The sequence below is a fragment of the Neomonachus schauinslandi genome, chromosome 8 (genome assembly GCF_002201575.2).
Source record: "Neomonachus schauinslandi chromosome 8, ASM220157v2, whole genome shotgun sequence".
In the NCBI taxonomy this organism is placed as follows: domain Eukaryota; kingdom Metazoa; phylum Chordata; class Mammalia; order Carnivora; family Phocidae; genus Neomonachus; species Neomonachus schauinslandi.
The window spans coordinates 80,868,406-80,882,414 of NC_058410.1; the positions used below are offsets into that span (position 1 = coordinate 80,868,406).

At 40.4% G+C, this 14,009-nt stretch overlaps 1 protein-coding gene across 1 annotated transcript in view; it reads left to right on the forward strand.

Annotated features, from left to right (window-relative positions):
- Window positions 1–12,370, forward strand: part of IMPG1 (interphotoreceptor matrix proteoglycan 1) — a 126,839-nt gene extending 114,469 nt beyond the window's left edge. The window contains 3 exon segments of the mRNA XM_021693551.1: window positions 5,155–5,350; window positions 10,902–10,974; window positions 12,293–12,370. Coding sequence (XP_021549226.1) covers window positions 5,155–5,350; window positions 10,902–10,974; window positions 12,293–12,370 — 347 coding nt within the window.
- Window positions 12,371–14,009: the final 1,639 nt, after the last annotated feature.

Sequence of the window (14,009 nt, forward strand, 5' to 3'; positions counted from 1 at the left end):
TGAATTTATAAACTGCTTGGTGACCAAGACCATAATCTTTTTAATGTTAACTGTAAAATGCCTCAAAGTGTTCCCTGCAGGCAAGGGACATTTATTTAAATGGTTTTGATCACATGATGAAGAGCTAAGGGACATCCTTCTTCAGTCAGCCAGTTGGAAATGCTTTTCAGGACCTTTGGCACAGAGATAAAAGACATTACATAAGCAAATCAGGGGGGAAACTGATACATAAAATGTGCTTACACTGGACATCTCAGAATGATACACATATGCCCAAGCCCCACATAGCAGCTCACTTCCTTCAAGCCGTGGTCATTGCTGTCACATTTGAGCAACAGGAACAAACGTGGAGTTGCTGTAGTATCAGACTGTGCTTCTCTAAGCAAACATTCTGCCTAATGAAGGAGTTTGGGCAGACAGTGGTTTGGAGCTCTTGATTAGTTAAGAGGGCCTTTGTTCAAAGCAAAGCATTTGTGGAAGTCTGATATGTGAACCGGTAAGAGGAAAGATGCTGGCATGTTTGAGCCTCTCGCCACCCCCACCATCCCTTGTTAGCCCCTTGGACCCTGAGGTGTCTCCTGGAAACCCCATATTGGAAAACCACTAGAATGATGTCAAAAGCTGAACATTGTAAGCAGACATGTGGATGCTAATCTAGGGTTATACTTTCTAGCTAAAATGGACTTCAGGGCGCACCTGGGTGGATCAGTCGGTTAAGTGACTGCCTTCGGCTCAGGTCATGATCCTGGAGTCCCGGGATCGAGCCCCGCATCGGGCTCCCTGCTCGGCAGGGAGTCTGCTTCTCCCTCTGCCCCTCACCCCCTCATGCTCTCTCTCATTCTCTCTCAAATAAATAAATAAAATCTTTAAAAAAAATAAAATAAAATGTACTTCAGTTTCCTCACTTATGAAAATGAGGTCAGTGATATCTGCTCTGGAAGATGGTTGTGAATATTAATGAAGACATGTTTGAAGTGCCCAGCACACTGCCAAACACAAAATGGCCCTCAATAAATGTGAGCTCCCTGTTAATATAAATAATTGTCATTGCACTCCTGGTGAAGCTGGAGGTTCAAGATCATGATCCCTAAGGCTACGTCAGGGCAAGGCCTGAAATGGAATGACATTAATGCTTTGACTCCCTCCAAAATCCACATGGGAAGCTAGGGACGAAGCCAGGACCTCTTGGTGTCAGGGTGGACCTGGAACTTTCCTACCAGCTGCAAACGAGCAGCTCCTGACACGGCTCTACACACTAAGGCCAAGTGCGCTGGCCTTTACACAGAGATTGTCAAATTCGCTGTGTAGAAGAGCTACCTAAGTAAGTTAAGGACAGAAAATTCATTCATCTTGCCAGCAAGCAATTATAGTAGGTTCAGAGGCCACCCCAAACGATAGTAGGTGTTTGGTGGGTGGTACAGGCTCATGAAGAAACCTCTCTATAGTGCCCTAAAAAGAATGTATCGAAAGAGGGCTTAAGCAAATCCAGGAAACTAAGGCAATTATAGACCAACTAGTCTATGCACCAGTCATGAGGACTTCACTTCTTCAAATCCACACACAACTTGATTATGACTTGAAAATATTCTTCTGGAAAATGGCATCCAGTTGTACTCTTCTTAATCAACTATGGATCTCAAGTCTCTTTTGTCTTCCTTCTTTCCAAGCTCCAGACTGTTCAGGTTGTTGCTACATAATGTTTACATAATGTATTGATCAAACCAAGAGCAGAGAGGAGGAAGTTCAGACTGATTTTGTGCAAATTTTGTTTTGTGCAAAGCCCTGGCGATGTATTAAGGAGGAGGCAAATAGTCGTATGGCCTAAGGTGACTGATGAATGAGTCCATCATTCTAAGGAGAAATGTCTTTGGGGTATGACAAAGAAAGAAAATGATAACAGTATGGGAAATCTTCGCTTAAAAAATTTCTACTAAACTTTCATCCATTGTACAATCTCTTCTCTTCCGTGGCGCCTCCTCCCCATGATCAGCCCACATCCAGTTCTCAGTCTTCGCCTGAAGCCCGAAGTTGTAGGTGCCCCCTCAAGATTGGTATGTAAGTAGAGGGCCATCAACACACCTAGGAAAAGTATTTTTAAAGTATAATAATGGAAGCAGTACGGGATGCTTCACAGATTAAATTTCCAAATATGATCTCTTCTATTAACGATTCTAATTAACGCCAATTGCCTTTTCATGCCTGGTCCCACAGCTCCCCCTCCTGGCTCTTTCCTTCTCTGGCACTGGGATCCACACAAACAGACTTGGGCTTTGCAACACTTCTGAGTCTCAGCTTCCTCGTCTGCAAAGTGAGCAAATGGGTGAGAAGGTTCTAAAACACCTTTCAGCTCTAACATTGTATCTAAAATGTAAGATTTTATCTAAGGATAAAATTAAAATCTAAAGCAGTTAGTTGGTCTGAAATTCTTTTTTTTTTTTTAAGATTTTATTTATTTATTTGACAGAGAGAGACAGTGAGAGAGGGAACACAAGCAGGCAGAGTAGGAGAGGGAGAAGCAGGCTTCCTGCAGAGCAGGGAGCCCGATGCGGGGCTCGATCCCAGGACCCTGGGATCATGACCTGAGCCGAAGGCAGACGCTTAACGACTGAGCCACCCAGGCGCCCCTGGTCTGAAATTCTTAATGCTAAAGATTTTGAAGGGCCACGCTGATATGTGTTGAATCAATGAATGTTGTCTTAGTACCCAGGAAAGTATACACAGCAAACAAAAACTAAGCTTGGTGATTTAAGTCTCCTACTTCTCTGTAGACTGGTCCTGAATAAATAACACGGGGAAAGCAAGTTATCTATAAACTAGGTGCATTTGTTTTTCAAATATATCTGGTCTAGGGTCCCCAAATGTGGATAAGTTTATTTCTCCAACGTTGCCTTATTGTGTTCTGTTCAGCTTTACTGGTGCCTAGACGATGCCTGGCTGGGCTGAAGGAAATGACAGTAAAACAGTAATATTTTTTTAATGGGAAACTCATTTGGTTAGCACACATTTGCTATTACTCTTCAGAGGGGTAGAATCTGTGCGTTCCGTCAGCTTTCCTAGTTAATATATTTCTCTGCTTGTGGAGAGAAGGAAATGGAGCTCCGGCTATTCCCCCCGACTTCCGTTATCAAGACTACAAGTCTTGAGTGTAAGGTCACTGACAGCTGTTATTTATTAAACCTGGCCCTGGATGTGAATCGCCTGGGTTGTCAGGGTAAATTTGAGTCATTTTCTAAACAGTGACAAGCATCCCATAACATGGCCAGCTTTAGGAACTTTCAAGCAGACGAAGCCACTTCACATTAGTCAGTCCTGCTTGTCCATAAGGGACCCTCATGCTGCAAAGAAATACAACTTCACGTGAAGTCTTTTAGCAGGTCTACCTACCTGCTGGGAGCCCCAAACACGGTTTTTCCTGCTCTTGCCCACCGCCGGGGCTGGTTTTACTAATCTCCCTCGCTATCACTTCTGCCGCCACTAGGAGGCGCTGGATGAATGAACATAAAGGTTCATTGGCCTTCTCACCCCACATCGTGTCCCCCAGTGACCCTGCGCAGAGCTTCTATGGGCAGTAAACTTGGCAAAGCCACTATGTTCCCCACTTGAAGATTCACAATAGACATTAGCTTATTAATGACCCTAAGAAATTTAAAAGTAAAAAGAGAAGGGGGATAAGTTTGGAGGGAAGAGAGAGAAAGAGAAACAAGGGAGAGAGAAAGCTGTTACGTTTATTTCACCCTGCCTTTGGGGGGGAAAAAAAAGCTTATTTAGCCACCAACCTCTTCTTAGTGTAAAACCTATTAAGTCCTGCTGAATTAGAGTTCTGCAAATGTTCCCACTTGAGAAATACAGGACCAGATGATTACTTGAAATCATCCTAATTCTGACAATGCTATTTACAGATCTTCGAACACACAATTCTGATGAGCCCCTTCCCTCGCCCGGAAATCCTCCACGGCCTCCCCCTGCCTATAGAGTCCAAATTCCTTAGCATGGCCTTCAAGACCTACCAGAATTTCGCCTTATCTTTCCAGTCTTGGTTCCCTGCCTTCCTGTCCATGAGTGTCTGCTGCCTCTTAAGTGGGCCTCCCAGGCTCTCTCTTCTCCTGCCTCTTGCTTTCCCACCTCTGTGCCTCTGCTCGTGCTGCTGGGTCCGGTTGGGACGCCTTTCATAGTCTTTGCATGTACAAATGCCATTCACTTTAAATAAATGAAACAATGACCTGAAACAAATAGATCTCTAGCCTCTCAAAAACAGAGACTAGAGATCTATTTGAACTTTAATAGGGGAAAAACGATTAATCCAAAGGAAAAGATCTCTTAACATTAAGGCCTAAGGAATCAGCAAGGGACGAAGAGAAAGATACTTTTTATTTTTTTTTTTATTTTTTTTTTTTTAAAGATTTTATTTATTTATTTGAGACAGAGAGAATGAGAGACAGAGAGCATGAGAGGGAGGAGGGTCAGAGGGAGAAGCAGACTCCCTGCCGAGCAGGGAGCCCGATGCGGGACTCGATCCCAGGACTCCAGGATCATGACCTGAGCCGAAGGCAGTCGCTTAACCAACTGAGCCACCCAGGCGCCCGAGAAAGATACTTTTTAAATGAGGAAATTGTCCTGAGTTCTCAAAACCATCCACATATATGACTGCTTGGCTACTTTATAAGGTATACCTGATCTTAAATATATATTTTCACAACTCATCTCTGCAGAAAATGCTTACCTTAAAAACCTAACGCAAACAAAAAAATCTTAATTCTCTAATGCAGTGGTTACCAAATGTGCTCTCCAGATGCGGCAGCATCACCTGAGACCTCCTTAAAAACACAGATTCTCAGTCACCGTCCCAAGCCCTCTGCTTCAGACACTCTGAGGATGGGGCCGGGAACCTGTGTTTTAACAAGGCCTCTGGCTGATTCTGATGCCCAACCAAGTTTGTGCATAATTATATTCAGAGTAAATATGTTATCACCTGTGTCCATAATCTCAAAGATACAGAAATGTGCATTTCACTTTTCACTCCAGTCTGTTACCATTACTGGACAACCCACTCCAAAATGGAGTGATGGCAAATCTCTTTGGTCTCTGGCCTTTGACTTCCACCGGTTCGCTGCTCAGGCATCCACGTAGTCATTAAAATCTGCCCATCTCTTACAGCGGATCAAGCAGATCCCTGCAAATTCCTGGCCTGCGGCGAATTTGCCGAGTGTGTGAGAAATGAGCGGACCGAGGAAGCAGAGTGTCGATGCCGACCAGGGCACGAGAGCCGGGGGCGTGGGCACCACCGGGACCCGGGCCTCTGTGCCCCCGCAGAGGAATGTGAGGTCATCCAGGGAAAGGGAGCTCCGTGCAGGTAGGTCGAGCACAGTCACTTTATAGATCCAGGAATTTGTTACTCTTGCTTTTGAGAAACCTATCGTTAGAATGAATGCATACGTTCCTCTAAACCCACGGGTTCTCCATCTCCCGTGCACATCAAAATCTCCCAGGGGAGGACTTCTTTTAACACATGGCCGGGCCCTGCTACGCTCTTTTTTGATGCAGCAGGTCTGGGTAGGGCCCAGCTAAGTCTGCTGCTGGCGGCCCAAGGACCACACTTTGAGACCACTGCTCCGGCCTTTCAGCAGTATTTCAGTAAGACCAATAGGGAAGGAAAAAGAGCATGTCAGCTTCAAGACCGATACCACACGGTCTCCTACCTTAATTGGTGTTGAGGGGGGTGTGTGTGTGTGTAATATTTTTTTCCCTGTGTAAATATAGCTTTCATCCTGAGAAATTTGGAAAATACAAGAATTATGAGAAAGAAAAATCATGTGATATTCATATTAACTGTTCTTATCTTGTGATGCACATGTTTGTACAGAATGTTTACAGAGAATGTCCTAAAGCAAAATGGAATCAGACTGGCTTCTTTTATACACCGCTTTTTTACATAGAACATTCCCCCATGTCATTAAATATTTTCTGTACCATCATTTTTAATGATTACATAGTAGTCTAGTCTATAGATATGATATGTTTAATCAATCCTTTATTTCCAACAGAAAGGTTAAGAGAAGCTCATAAGAAGAGGGAAAAGGAGGCGAGATATAATTGGCCTTCTATTCACGAACCAGACTTCAGGGTGTAGGTGGCGCTATGAACGATCAGGGAACACAGAGGCTCCTAACGCTTCTCCAAGTCCTGTGACACCCGGATCAAGTCCACACGTGCACTCTGCCCGTGGAGGGCTTCTTCCTGAGCCTGACTCGCCTTTCCCAGTCAAGAGTCTCCAATCACACACACCTGAACATCTCCTCAGTGGTGATCACATGAGACCCATATCTTGAGTAGATCATCCTGTGGTTTGTTTTTACTGTCCTCTTACTCATTCTAGTGGCCACAGTCTCTAATTTTCCACTAGGGAGCTCACGGCCATCTGCTTACTCCATCAAAAAGAAGCTAGAGAGATTTAGCCTTTCTCTTCATGAAACATACCCTGTTCTTTCAAAGTATTCACACTTTAAAGACAACGACTTAACCCAATTATGGTTAAGAAGCAATATTCTGGAGTCAAATTGTGATTAAAATTTTGGTTCGGGGCGCCTGGGTGGCTCAGTCGGTTAAGTGTCTCAGGTCATGATCTCGGGGTCCTGGGATCGAGCCCCACTTCGCGCTCCCTGCTCAGCAGGAAGTCTGCTTCTCCCTCTGCCTGCTGCTCCCCCTGCTTGTGCTCTATCAAATAAATAAATAAATAAATCTTTAAAAAAAATTTTTTGGCTTAGCAATTAACTAACCAAGTGACCTTGGACCAATTAACGTCTCAAAATTTCAATTCCCTCATTGGATAATGAGACTAATAAAACCCACCTATTGGGTTACTGCAAGGAGTAAATGAAATTATGTTTATAAAGCACCTTTACAAAGAACATAAAACACAAGAATATCCATTCAAGTGAGTGAGGATTATGATAATGCTGTCAACTTTCTCCAAGTTAATCTCAATTAAAATCCCAACAGGATGGGCGCCTGGGTGGCTCAGTTGGTTAAGCGACTGCCTTTGGCTCAGGTCATGATCCTGGAGTCCCAGGATCGAGTCCCACATCGGGCTCCCTGCTCGGCAGGGAGCCTGCTTCTCCCTCTGACCCTTCCCCCTCTCATGTGCTCTCTGTCTCTCTCATTCTCTCTGTCTCAAATAAATAAATAAAATCTTAAAAAAAAAAAAAAATCCCAACAGGATTTTATATGGAATTTGGCATTCTGGTTCTAAATTTCTCCTGGAAATGAAAATGTACAACAGAAAATCTTGAAGTACAATGATGGAGAGGTTGCTCTGAAGGATAGTAATACATAAAATAATATTTAGAACACTAAGACAGACAATAAATACACAGAACAAATATATATAAGCCCCAAATAGACCCTTATATTTAGACTATTTTAACAAGCATTTCAAATCAGTAGGGCAAGTATGGACTGACTGGTCAATAATGCTTAGAATACAACTGGCCTTCCATTTAGAAAATAAAATTAGCTTTTTACTATAGACAAATCAATTCTATATCAAAGACTGAAACCTAAAATCAAAACTTTGAAAGTATGAGGAAAACTAATTTTAAAACCATTTGTATAATCCCGGGCTAAAAAAGCCTTCCATAATTAAGACACCAATTTCATATGACATTAAAAGGAGAATTTCCACAGGGGGGAAATTCACCATAAATAAAATTAACATATTAACAAGGTGGGAGAAAAATATTTATAACCTATCTTACATTGTAAATGTTGAACATCCATAATCATTGGAGCTCCTATACATCAATAAAAGACAAGCATGCTAATATTAAAATGGGCAAAGAATACACAAGTACAATTCATAGAAGAAATCCAGATGACCAAGAAAACATAGGCAAAGATGCACTCAGTCTCACTATAATTAGGGAAATCCAAAAACAATAAAGAAGTATCATTTGTTACTCATGAGTTCAGTAAAAAATGTTAATACTATCCAGTGTGAGTAACATCAGGGAAAACTAGTCCTATCAAGCATTGCTGGTGGATGTGTAAATTGGAAAAAAACCTTTTTCCAAGAAATATTTGTTGGTATCAATAAAATTTTAAATTTGATTCAAATACTCTACTTTTAGACAACTATTCCTACAAAAATAGTTACATTTGTGCACTAAGATATGTTTATAAAAACGTTCCCAGCATCATTGCTTTGAATCGTGGAACAACTGTACAGAGCATCTGTGGAGAAATAGTTAAGTCACATGCAGTGTGGTGTCTTAGTCACGACGGAACACAACAGTTAAAAGCAATAATATAGTCTACCGGAGCTGCCATAGAAATAGGACATTTTATTAAATGAGAAAAGTAAGTTGCAGAATAATAGATCCTGTCTGGGTAATAATTTAATAATAAAACTATGTATACTTAGAAGTATATTAGTTTCAACTATATGGGCATTACCATTTTATCAGTAACAAATCATCAAATATTGGCAATTTTGTATGGTTCACTCAAATATGTAAGGAAAAGCATAGCAAATATGTGCAATGACAGACACACTCAGCTACTATCCCGGTTAACTATGGAAAGGAGTGGAATTGCTCAATGTTAAATGTTAAATCTCAGCATGAGGACAAACCCCACGGCCCCCACAAGCCACCTCAGAACCGAAGCACAGGGGTGCTGAGGGTCCCCCCTGGATCCCTGACCCCACTCCTGTTCCTCCCAGATGCCATCATGTACGTGACTCTGACAGTTTACTTATGTGAGGATCAGGTGACCGTTTAAGACCTTATCAACCATAGCTGAAGACGGTGATTAAAGACGGAGGCTTTAGAGTGAGACCTGAGTTAAAGCTCTATCCCAACTTGTTGTGACCTGAAGCAACTTTGAGCCCCACATTTCTCGTCCATATAATGGGGATGACAGGAGTACATTCATGGGTTTAGGTGAGAAGTAAAGCAGATGCTCTTCAGGGTAAACCGCTCTGCTGCAGGCATTATTGGAGCCGTTTGGTAATTATCAACCAAGGGCAGCCCCATAAGGAGAAACCTGAGTCCCTACCTGGCATTTAAACCTAAACTCAGAAGCAAATTAGCCGACGACACTAAAGTATGTTAACACTGAAAGCAGCACTCTCTAAAGCATTGTAAACTCGGCTGCGTTTTTTGTTAGTCTACCCGAAAGTGAAGGAAAGAGATAGGAAAATTATATTGAGGGCAGGTGCCTTACTGAGATGAGTCCATGGATACACAACGAACATTTTCAGTTTGTTTTCTTTGTCATTCTACTGCCCTCATTCTATTTTCACCTTTGTTTTTCCTTCTTTTCCTCAATTCAATACTTACGAATATACTCCATTTTTCATTTTCTTAAATTTTAATTGTCCTTTTAAATTTTAAAAGTTCCAATAGGAACTTGGCAAAAATTCTCCCAAGAATAAACAAAATTTTCATTTTCAAAGGTCCCTTTTTTAGCTTGATGAGTTTGACTTTTATTAATTATAATTATCATTATACATACGCAGAAAATGCAAATCTAGATCTAATAGAGTAAATTATTTATGACTTTTCCTCCTCAGATCTAAAAATCTTCACTTTGTCCTTTAATTTAATAGGCCTAATGTGTTCTCTGTGATGTTTTTAATGATAATGAAAATTATTTCCAAATATAGGAGCCAGATTAAGGAAATGATGATGCAAAGTGACATCTATGAGGATATTTTAATAAGGAAGTACTTGTCTTAACTACAGTAAGATCCCAGATTTACTCACTTGCTACACCTCAGACAAGGGAGGGATCCATTTTTTATTGCTAGTAGCTGTCCCTAACTCCCTTATGAGCACTTTCTCCACGGATGGGGAAGGGGTGGCAGGGAAGGAACCAAGACAGGGAGGGGTTAGAGTTTAATATAGTCCAATCCGATTTTAAAAACTTCATCTGATTAATAGTGGGAGCAATCAATTTAGGCAACTCAGTTCCCTTGGAGTATATAATCAGGCTCAAAAATCCTTTCCCTTTCCTTCCCTTCTCTAAGGTGGTGCCTAAATGTTTGGGGAGTGTGGGCGGAGGCCTCTTCTTGCCTCACCAGGCCCTTTGGAAAGTTTCTATCCTCTTATTTCCCTCACCTGTGATCTCTTAGTTCTGACCCCAGACACCTACCCATCCCTTAGTACTCTGAGCCTCCAAGTCATCCAGCCAGGGTAAGTAGGAACCAGAAATGCTGCCTTAGCTGGTGATGGAAGGAACAAGGAACTTGTCCTCCAACTACACCTCCCAGATAGGCTCTTCTTCCTAGAGTGATACCCTCTCTCCACCTTTCCCTGAAATTATAATGGACAGAATGTTGGGAGAAAGAAAACCATTTACTGATAAGGGAACATATGTCAGAAAGTATTCCCCAAATATTATATCCATCTTATAATGTAAAGAGGGAAAAAAAGGCAAAATGCAAAATGTGTATACACTATCATCAGAAATTATATAACATGTATATTAAAAAGTCTGGAATTATATACATCAAATTTTAAAGTAACTTTTATTTTTAAACTGTGTGAACAAATGTCATTGCACTGTTGTTTTTCAGCAACCACGACTCAGAACCTGACTTTAAAAATAACACAAAAAATAGTAACTCCACTTTTTGCAAGATGAAGTTATCACTCATCTTTCCCATGAGATTTGTTCAATCCTTCTGACACCACTGCCTAAGAAACAGTACGCCAACTGGAAGGCAAAACTCAGGGGCGGATGCAGACAGCATAGTTCTTCTAGCTCTAGTGGAAAGCATCTGCAAAAATAGGCTATCCGTTTTCATTGTCATATTAATTTTAAAGCTAAAATAGAAAGCTGTAGTTGCTATTAATGTTGATAAGCCCAGGAAATAGGATACCATGTTTTTGCTTTCTTTGTAGATCGCCGGGTCACTCTAAAAATCAAGCATTCAAAACTAGTGTTAAGAAGTTGCAACATCAGCAAAATAACAAGGTAAAATAATACTTTTATATGTTGGTTTTGATTACTGAATTTTAAAGAAAATTTAAAACATTTCTAGGTCTGACTCTTGTTTTAAATAGAGATAAGTGAGAGCACTTTTCCTTTATTTGCCAAGCTTTTTAATTTAGTATTTTAAGGTGGGGGCACTCAATGAATTTCTTGGTGTGAGGAAGACAGAGACAGAAGGCTGGCATTAACTGAAACATATAGATAAAACAATAAAAAACAGAAATGATCCAAGTAGTTTTATTCACTTTTTCTTATAAAAATATACATGCAATTTATCAAATGCATTGCAACAGGTTGCAATTTTCATAAAAATTTATACTCCTGGAACTGAATAATTTTATGCATGTTCTTATAAAATATCTTCAGTGATTTCAAATAATGAGCAAAAGCAAAGATATATAGAGAAACAGAGGAAACATAATTTGTGAACAATGAGTAACTTCAAAAAGTTCGTCCTCAGATGAATGTTCCTTTTAGTGTCCTAGATATCCCTTTCAAATTATTCATCCAACTTATTTTACTAAAATAATTGTCTTACAAAGGGAAATAACTTATCCATATCCAGTTTAAATATAGAGATTTTTTAAAAATAACTTTTGAGAAAATACCTTGAACAACTTTTAGTATAAAATAAAAAATTTCAAAAAAATTAGACCATCTTTGATGGTAAAAGTGAGTGATAATCAGCCAGTGCCCACCCTACCTGTAATCTTATAGAGTCGGGTGGAAACAAACACCTCGAAGCTTGCACTTGAAACAAGTTACTACCATCAATAGACAGTCAAGGATACCTCAGTATCCAAGCACACCAAAGGCTAATCATAATTTCCTGTCTCCGGGCGCACACTGGGAAGAACGTGTGCCATTCTGATTTCCTGAAACAAAGCAAATCAGAAAGAAAAAGTTCAGACTTGAACCACAAAATGACAACAAAACACCAGATCTGATATTAATAAAAATGTCTGGGATGCAGCAAACACCAAGTAAATCCTAAAGTCCCAGGTAGAATTAAGGACCACATTTCATCTGAAGCAGCAGAATGGAATAATCATTTGTTTGCCCTCTCTGCTTTAAGAGATTGTTCAGCCTGAGAATCTAAATGGGTCTAAGAAGAGATGGAATACATTCCGACTATGTTATAAAGTTAGGGATATTTTGGAGGGCATCTCCGAACCTTTCAAAGAAGATACCTAAAAGGCAAGCATATTCTTTCAAACACCAGCAGAAGTGACACTGGAATGCAATATGGATTTGACCTCAAGTGGCATTTCTTAAGTTCTTAAAACTATTTCTCTTCCAGATAATCAGGAAAAGAGATTCTGAATTACTGACTGGAGGATATGAAGAATTTAACTATCAAGATTGGGAAGGAAATTAAAAACTAAAAATGTACAGATTATAACTTAATCTGTCTCAAGAGAAATGGTCTGTTTTCTCAAGGAAAATTGTATCCACTCTGTTAAAATTCTGAAAACATGTGCAGGCATATTCACTGGTCATCAGAATCCAGGCATATAGTGTCAACATTGAGAACCAAAACACACAATGTTTCAAATAGAGAAGCATCATGTACTTGATGACTGGTACATTCTGCAGAAAAAGATGCTTATTATCAAAACTCAAAATTAAAACGTATTTCAGCTACTCCTGACTGATAGTCAAAGCAATAGCAAGACAGGTCTGCTTCCAGCTACCCTTAAAATACTGCTCATAGATCATATACAAGTGCAGCTTACTCATTGTTTAGGGGAGGTTGAACAATGTATCATGAAGCAAAGCTCTTCATGTTACAATGTTCATAAAAGATGACTGTTATGCAAGGAGATGCAGGTCTCTCTGAATCATGGACATATCCAGTATGTAAACACTGGTGGTGGGGGTATATTTGTTCCACACTTCAATGTCTGTCACACACACACACACACACACACACACACACACCCCTTCAGTCTTAAGCACACTAATTTTAGAAGAAATTAGTGCTTACACAGTAGATCGTATTGTATTGTTGCCAATAATTTCTAAATTGTTCCTTTAAAAGAAAAAGGAAGTGGGTTCACATATACATACCATGAGAAATCTCTTCTTGTGACCGCACAAAGCTATGTTAAAGGGGGAGAAAATGATGTTATGCTTTGTCACATAACCAATGCCTGTTTTCCAGCACAGATGAACTATGTCTGCCTTTAATTTAGTAACTCCATTGAATCCTGCTGGGCACTAACTTCCCTGTGTGCACGGGTAGATTGGCATCAAGGTAATCCATTTTAGTCAGTTTTTAATGTGGTACCTCACTATTAATATATTTGCTGCAAAACCTTAATTGCAATAAAATTAAGCACAATATTCATAGATTTATAATAAAATGGATCTGTTTTACCGGCTATTCCCTGGATTTGCTTTATGGATTATGATAAATGATTTTAAGCATGATTTTCATGCTACCAAAAGGTAATAAAATATTCAACATTGACAGCAACATTTTAGCAGTAAAACTTCAAGAATAAAAACAAATGTTTCCTAATAATAGACACAATCTTCCCCCCCCACACACACACCTGGTTACAAATCCTTGAAAATTTACTCCTGTTGGCCTCAGAAATGCATAGCATTCATCCCTACTCCCACCCCAATCCTCCCCTAAAGTGAGGAGCTGAGATATGGGATAAGGACGTCAAACTGCGATACGTTGATCGAGTGCCACAAAGCAAAGAACCGTGGCAGATGTACCCACTCACTTCCATATCCCTGGAACCCAGAGGAAAACATGCTTGTTAGTAGCGGGACAGGCCGACCAAAAGCACATGAAAACAATTCCATCAAGAGAGACAATAAGGGGCGCCTGGGTGGCTCAGTCGGTTAAGCGCCTGCCTTTGTCTCAGGTCATGATCTCAAGCTCCTGGGATCGAGCCCTGGAACAGGCTCCACGCTCAGCAGGGAGTCTGCTTGTCCCTCTCCCCCCCCAACCCCACTCCTACTCTCTCTCAAATAAATAATTTTAAAAATTTTAAAAAGAA